General features: G+C 52.8%; 2 protein-coding genes across 3 annotated transcripts in view; one reads left to right on the top strand and one right to left on the bottom strand.

Annotated features, from left to right (window-relative positions):
* Positions 1–3040, top strand: part of ASH2L (ash2 (absent, small, or homeotic)-like (Drosophila)) — a 7580-nt gene extending 4540 nt beyond the window's left edge. The window contains exons 8-14 of one of the 2 annotated variants that reach the window (XM_010020845.1): positions 136–353; positions 549–716; positions 1034–1227; positions 1595–1687; positions 2014–2112; positions 2402–2461; positions 2893–3040. In XM_010020845.1, coding sequence (XP_010019147.1) covers positions 136–353; positions 549–716; positions 1034–1227; positions 1595–1687; positions 2014–2112; positions 2402–2461; positions 2893–3000 — 940 coding nt within the window. In that variant the 3' untranslated portion in view covers positions 3001–3040. The remainder of the gene's footprint in view (positions 1–135; positions 354–548; positions 717–1033; positions 1228–1594; positions 1688–2013; positions 2113–2401; positions 2462–2892) is intronic. The other variant, XM_010020846.1, reaches the window with a different exon arrangement.
* A 1077-nt stretch (positions 3041–4117) lies between these two features.
* The window catches only part of STAR (steroidogenic acute regulatory protein), a 4949-nt gene continuing 2300 nt past the window's right edge, over positions 4118–6766 (bottom strand). Inside the window, 7 exon segments of the mRNA XM_010020848.1 lie at positions 4118–4219; positions 4301–4394; positions 4953–5137; positions 5563–5721; positions 5804–5931; positions 6502–6578; positions 6580–6610. Of these exon segments, the coding sequence (XP_010019150.1) occupies positions 4118–4219; positions 4301–4394; positions 4953–5137; positions 5563–5721; positions 5804–5931; positions 6502–6578; positions 6580–6610 (776 nt within the window).

The following is a 6766-nucleotide window of genomic DNA, read 5'->3' as shown; positions in this document are numbered from 1 at the left end:
GCTCAGGGGCAGGAGCAGGCCCTCAGTGACATGGGTCAGTGGTGGCCTTGGCAGCGCTGGGGTGATGGTTGGACTTGTCCTGTGGCTGAACTGGAGCCACCACGAGATGCCCACCTGAGCCTTTGTGTTCCGCAGTGACCCGCTGTTCTCTGCCCAGCGCCTGCCACCCCACGGTTACCCTCTGGAACACCCCTTCAATAAGGATGGATATCGGTACATCCTGGCTGAGCCTGACCCCCATGCTCCTGACCCGGAAAAGCTGGAGCTGGACTGTTGGGCAGGGAAGCCAATTCCTGGGGACCTCTACAGAGCCTGCCTCTATGAACGGGTGCTCCTAGCGCTGCACGACCGAGGTACAAGGCTTGCTGGCCATGTGCAGGTTGTACAGCTGGTCCTTGCTGGGGGGGGCCTCTTCTTTAACCTCACTTTAGTGCTTATTCACGTTTGAGACATCGTTGCTTTGAGGTGCAAACATTAAATCCACTTCTGCTGTTCATTTGCCTTCATGTGCATGTCAGAAATCACAGCTCAGCTCTTCTCTACCACAGCTCCTCAGTTAAAGATCTCTGATGACAGACTGACTGTGATCGGGGAGAAGGGCTATTCCATGGTACGAGCATCACATGGGGTGAGGAAAGGAGCCTGGTACTTTGAAATATCCATGGATGAGATGCCTCCGGACACTGCTGCCCGATTAGGCTGGTCACAGCCATTAGGTAAAGAGTTTTACCAACTATTTCTTATCAGCTGGTTCCTGTATGTCTTTCCCCAGTGATTTAGACCTAAAGAGGGTCAGGCAGCAGCTTGGCTGCTGCTTCCTTGCTTTTCTTAAGGGGAAACTCCTGCAGGTGATCTCAGTGGTGCGGAGCTGCAGTACAGGTGGATCCTTGACACTGTTGCTTGCTGTAGTCAATGTATTTGTGCTCATGGGAGCTGTATTTGTTAACTGGATGTAACTACTGCCCCAAAACTTGAATTGGGATCCACAGAGGTGCTCCTGCTACACAGTGTATGTTCGTGTTTGTTTCCACAGGGAACCTCCAGGCACCTCTGGGATATGACAAGTTCAGTTACTCCTGGCGCAGCAAAAAGGGAACTAAGTTTCACCAGTCCATTGGGAAACACTATTCATCTGGCTACGGACAGGGGGATATACTGGGATTTTACATCAGTCTTCCAGAAGATACTGAGACTGCCAAATCACTGCCCGACACTTACAAAGATAAGGTGAGGTGTGGAGTTCAAGATGGGATGAAATGGTGCCTACGTGGCCACGTGGAAACCAGGTTGCTCTGGCCTCACTTTTGTCCCCTCTGAGTGAGTCCTTTCCATGCTACCTCTGGGTGCCACCGTGGTTCATGGCAGAGAAGTCAAGGAGGACTCTCTGTGGGCTGCTGAATGAGGTTGCCCATGTCTTGTTTGAGCCTCTCTTCCCCTCCTGGCTCTCAGATAGCTGGGGGGTGTGATTCACACTCTGTGTGACACCACAGGCACGCCTGGCCCAGAGCAGGGCTCCTGCAGGTCTTTAGTGTGTCACTAAAGGTACCAGTTATTCTGGTTTACTTCTGAAGTGGTGGTTTTCTGCTCTTTTCAGGCCCTGATCAAATTCAAAAGCTACTTGTACTTTGAAGAGAAGGACTTTGTGGACAAAGCAGAGAAGAGCCTAAAGCAAGCTCCTGGAAGCCAGGTCAGTTACAGGATGCAGAACTTCAGGAAGAATGGAGAACTTACTTGCTAAGGGGGGCTCAGTGTGTGTATTAATTGCTTGCATTTAATGAGCACAAAGGGAGGCTGAGCCTTAGGTCTTCATCAAAACCAAGAATGCTTTTATTAAAGCAACAATAAAGGGACATTTAGCAAACAAACTGCACCCTTTGCTTATAATGCTACTGCTGGCACTGAAGTGATTGTCTGGTTGCAGGTAAAGGGGAGGGTAGGTTAAGCTGCCTCTTGCTTTGTAGCTCAAGAAGTTGGCATCAGTGGAAAAATAACCCTCTTAATCTTTCTTTTCAGATAATCTTCTTCAAGAATGGTGTCAGCCAAGGAATTGCCTTTAAAGACATCTTTGAGGGAGTTTATTTTCCTGCTATTTCTTTGTACAAAGGCTGCACAGTAAGTAGCATAGCATCAGACGGTGATTCCTAGCATGGTTTTAGTAATGCCCGGAGCGTGGGCACTCTGGGAGCAGGGCAAGCACATAAAGAGGAAATAATGGGAATTATTTTAGTGAGGCAGCTCTGGAATCACGTTGCTGTTCAGGTGTATGATGGGACTTTATCAAAGGCCTCAGTTTCCATGCCAAGGGGGCTTGTTCCCGTGGTCTTGCAGGAGTAGGAGGGGATGAAGACTGAAGACTAAAGCAATTTGCCTGTTGCTCTAATGCCAGATGTGTCTTCCCCAGGTTTCTATAAACTTTGGGCCATATTTCAAGTATCCACCCAGAGATATCACGTACCGGCCAGTAAGTACTAACTGAAGCTTTTCAACCTCCCCCTTTGTCACAGCCTCACACTATTTAAACATAAGGTGGGTGAGAGTGTTGTGGTGGTGGGAGTTCATTTATACCAAGCCTGTATCTGTCCTCTTCAGTCTTTGTACTTGGCTAGGAGAGCCAAAAGGATTGTATTTATAAATATTTAAGGCCAGATAGTAGATGCTGAGTGAGTTGTTAGGCTATTTAGTTAAGGTTTAGCTGTCTTTGTTCCTCCTGACAGATGATAAAGCCCCTGTTCATGCCTGTGTTAGCTGCTTTTATCAGTAAGGGGATTCTTGTTTGAGGCAACACTTGGATGTTTCCCCCCCACTACTGTTTTAGGAGGGAAACAGCCCTGGAATGCTGCTGCATGACAGGATTAGTCCCTCCTTATCCTGAGCCTTTCCTTCCCTTTGCAGATGAGTGACATGGGCTGGGGTGCTGTTGTGGAACACACGCTGGCGGATGTGCTCTATCACGTGGAGACAGAAGTGGACGGGAGACGGAGCCCGCCCTGGGAGCCATAACCCGAGCAGGCAGCAGAGTGCTAACAGCAACCACACCGTGGGGCTCCAGCAAGTGGCTTTTATTCATGCATCACTCCGAGCAAACAAGCTGAAGCCAACACAGCTCTGGGGGGGGCAGGCGTTGTGTATATTTGTTACCTGCAAGAGATTCATGCTCTGCCCCTGGGCTGGAGGCTCAGTGAGTGCAGTTCTGGTAGGTATCGTGGTGTCTGTGGGCATCTCTTGGAGTCTTCAGTAACTTCACAGTGTAGCTACAGCAGCAAGTATCACGTCGAGGTAACATCTGTGCAGTGCCCGGGTTGGAGCAGTCCTTTGTGTAGTGAGAGCAGTGAACACCAGCTCCTGGCCGCAAGGACTGTGTTGTGACAAGACTACTGCACGTAGGGCTGAAATCTGGGCTTCTGGCCAAACTCTGTATATTTTTCCCCCCACAAACTGGAAATAAGTTTAAAAATAAAAGGGTTTTTTTTTCTTCTTCTTCTTTCTTGTTAAAAAACGAGGTTTCAACTCAAAGTAGGCACATTCTGGAGATCTCTCAAGCTCCTCCTCCCTCCCCTGCCAAGTTACAAGGCCTCCTGCCAGTGATCATCATTACACAGCTTTAACTGAATAAATAATTTGACACTTGGTGTGTGTCTGTACAGGAACAATAAATTAGAGCTGCTTCACTCGGGGAGGAGGGAATAGAACTCAGAGAGGGCTGGGGTTTGGGGGAAGGAGGGGAGGAAAAGTTGAGGGTTTGAAGCAAGTCCCTGTGCTGGTCCTTCTACCTTCCCACTCAGGTGACTGGGACCTCCCTAATAACTAAGTAGCCAAGGCCTTTAATAGTAAATACCCCTCATTAGAGCTTTATTAATATTCATTAATTAGAGAGGTTGATGGGGCCCGTGGAGCAAATGCAGAACTTACTTAGCGTAAGTTTATGCTCAGGCCCTTACTAACTCATTAGTTTCAATAAATAAAGCTTTATTCATTTCTTTACTGCAACTACATATTAATTAGTAGTGTCTACTATTAAAGGCCTCGGTTAATGAGCACAGGCTCTGATTACATTGTCTGGCCACTACAAGCTTCCCTCATTCTCCCCCGGCCGAAGCCTGAGGCCGCGTGGTCAGCCCTATGCTGCCGCTGTCCGTGCCAGGCGCTGACGGAGGTGCTTGGCAAAGTCGACCTGGGTCTGGGCCAGGACCTGGTTGATGATGGTCTTGGGCAGCCAACCCTGGAGAGGAGCAGACACAGCCCGTGAGCGGAACCTGCCCCGAACCCCAGCCTCCTGCTGCTGCTTCGGAGCAGAACTCACCTTGAGGTCGATGCTGAGGAGCCACGTGAGCTTGGTTTGCGAGGGCCGGCCGGGCAGCGGGCGCAGCAGCATGCACGTGGGGCCGTTCTCTGCTCTGCAACGGGCAGGGGTGCACGTTAGGGACCAACTTTCAGCCTCAAAGCTCACGGCTGTGCCAACACACACTGCGAATACGACTGCGCAGGGTACAGGGGAGGTACAGCCCAAAGAGCTGCCGCGCTTCTGTCCCCCCGCCCTGAGCAGGGCGCCCTTGGGGACCCCCCTCAGCCTCTACTAGTGTCCCCCTGGTGTCCTTGCAGTGGCAGAAAGCATCCCTGGGGATGTGGGGGCCTGGAGGATGGTGCCAGCCTCTTCCCAGTGGTCCCAGCGACAGGACAATGGCCATAAACTACACCACAAGTGGTTTCACCTCAGCACGGTGAATGGCTCTAGAGAGACATTCCAAACCTGCCTATCCCTGTGTAACCTGCTCTAGGTCGGACTGGATGATCTCCCGAGGTCCCTTCCACCCGGAATGATGCTGTGAACTGGGATTTCCTCAGCAGCTCCCACCATCCAGACAAACCCAATTGCTCCGAGCCCCTACTAAAAGCCCACGTGTGGCTCTGACTTTCCCTCCACACCCTTGTGGGTGACCATAACCCGGAGGTACCTTACGAAGCCCTCCTGCTCCGGCACGGCTCCGTACTGCGTGGCCATTCCAGCCAGGACACAAGTGGAGCCGCGTCTCTTGGAGCACCGCACGCTCACAAAGTCCCGGGGGCCAACGATATTCCCGGGGGGAGCAGCCGCCTTCTCATGGGTGATGACTGTGTCCTTGCCAATCTTCTGCAGGATCTGGGAAGTTCAGGATCAAGGGTTAACTCTGCCGTGTTCAAAGGGAAGGGGTTCTTCCTCTCAATGCTGCTCTTACTGCCATAGCAAAGAGCTGTTTGGGGCAGCAAAGTGCTGCTCCCTGCACCTCGGGGCTCTGTGCTGCTGTTCCTGCTCCAATCTCCCACCAGCCCTGTCCCGCTGCAGTGAAGCCCAAGTGCATTTCATGCAGAGTAAGTAGCAGACAAGCTGATACAGACTCACTGCTGCTGCAGCGGTGTGATTGCAGCAGGACAAGCTCCATGCCCGCAGTAGGAAGTGGACAGGATGAATTCTGCCCTCCCCATTCCCAAAGAAAGGCTGGAGAAATCCTTTGCAACAAGACACTTTGGCCTTCCCAGCTTCCCACTGTGTGTGAACCCCTGCCTGGGGCAGGGCGACATTCCCACCTTGACTTCTTTGACGCTGGGGTTCCAGTCTCCCATCTGCTCCATGTTGTCCACCAGCTCACTGTACACCGCATCCAGGGGCTGATCCACCACCACCTCCAGCCGGAACACCTTCCCCACGTCCGGGAGCACCTTGCTCAGCACTTTGTCTCCGTTCTCCTGGAGAAGGGAAAGCAGGATATTCCCATCACACTCATCTACAGGAGGAGCGGGTCAGCCCGCAGCAGGGCACGGCACCTACCACCTCCGTCTCCATCTTCCAGCCGTCCTGGTCCCCGAGGATGCTCAGGGATTTCTGGAGCGCTTCTTCCCCTTGTTTGATGTAAGACATTTCCATCTCGCTGAAGGGCTTCTCCTCCAGCCTTGAGCCTGCACCGGGTCAGACAACAGCAGTGTAAGAACCATCGGATAAGCTTCACCCACATCAAATCCACTGCTCCAGACCTGGGGAAGTCAACTCAATCCCTGCACGGCACAAGCACAGGCTGCCCACGAGCAGGTTTTCCCCAAGCACTCCCTGGAGCCCTAATGGTGACAGTCACCACCTGGCAGGAAGGGGCTGGAAGGGGCAGGAAAGGGAAGGAAAGGAGATGGAAAAGGGGAAGGAAAGGGGATGGAAAGGGGCTGAAAAAGGGGCAGGAAAAGAAATGGAAAGGGGGCAAGAAAGGGGATGGAAAAGAGGCAGGAAAGGGGCTGGAAAGTGGGCAGGAAAGGGGAAGGAAAGGGGATGGAAAAGGGGAATGAAAGCAGGTAGGAAAGGGGATGGAAAAGGGGGCAGGAAAGTGGATGGAAATGGGGGCAGGAAAAGGGATGGAAAGGGGGCAAGAAAGGGGATGGAAAAGGGGCAGGAAAGGGGCTGGAAAAGGGGAAGGAAAAGGGGCAGGAAAGGGGCACGGACAGGGACACGGACAGGGGCAGACCCCGCTGCAGGTCACTTACTGAGCAAGGAGCTCCTCCTGCGAACGTGGCTGATCCAGGGGCCGGGGCCGGGGCCGCGGGAGATGAGCTTGCTCATGGCCGATGGTGGCAGCAGCTCGTCTTCTGAGACCTGGGGGCAGAGCAGGGTCACCCACAGCACTGGGGGGCGGTCACTGCGGGGCTTTCCCCCACTTCCAACACAGGACATGGAACTCTGCTTCTGCCTTGGCCCCACAGGCACAGGGAGAGGCTCTGGGACAGGAGGTGGCCTTAGGCAACCCAGGCT

This window comes from Nestor notabilis, unplaced genomic scaffold (genome assembly GCF_000696875.1).
Source record: "Nestor notabilis isolate BGI_N333 unplaced genomic scaffold, ASM69687v1 scaffold4098, whole genome shotgun sequence".
Classification (NCBI taxonomy): Eukaryota; Metazoa; Chordata; class Aves; order Psittaciformes; family Psittacidae; genus Nestor; species Nestor notabilis.
The sequence above is the reverse complement of the archived record's forward strand: the minus strand, read 5'-3'. Positions and strand labels throughout refer to the sequence as shown.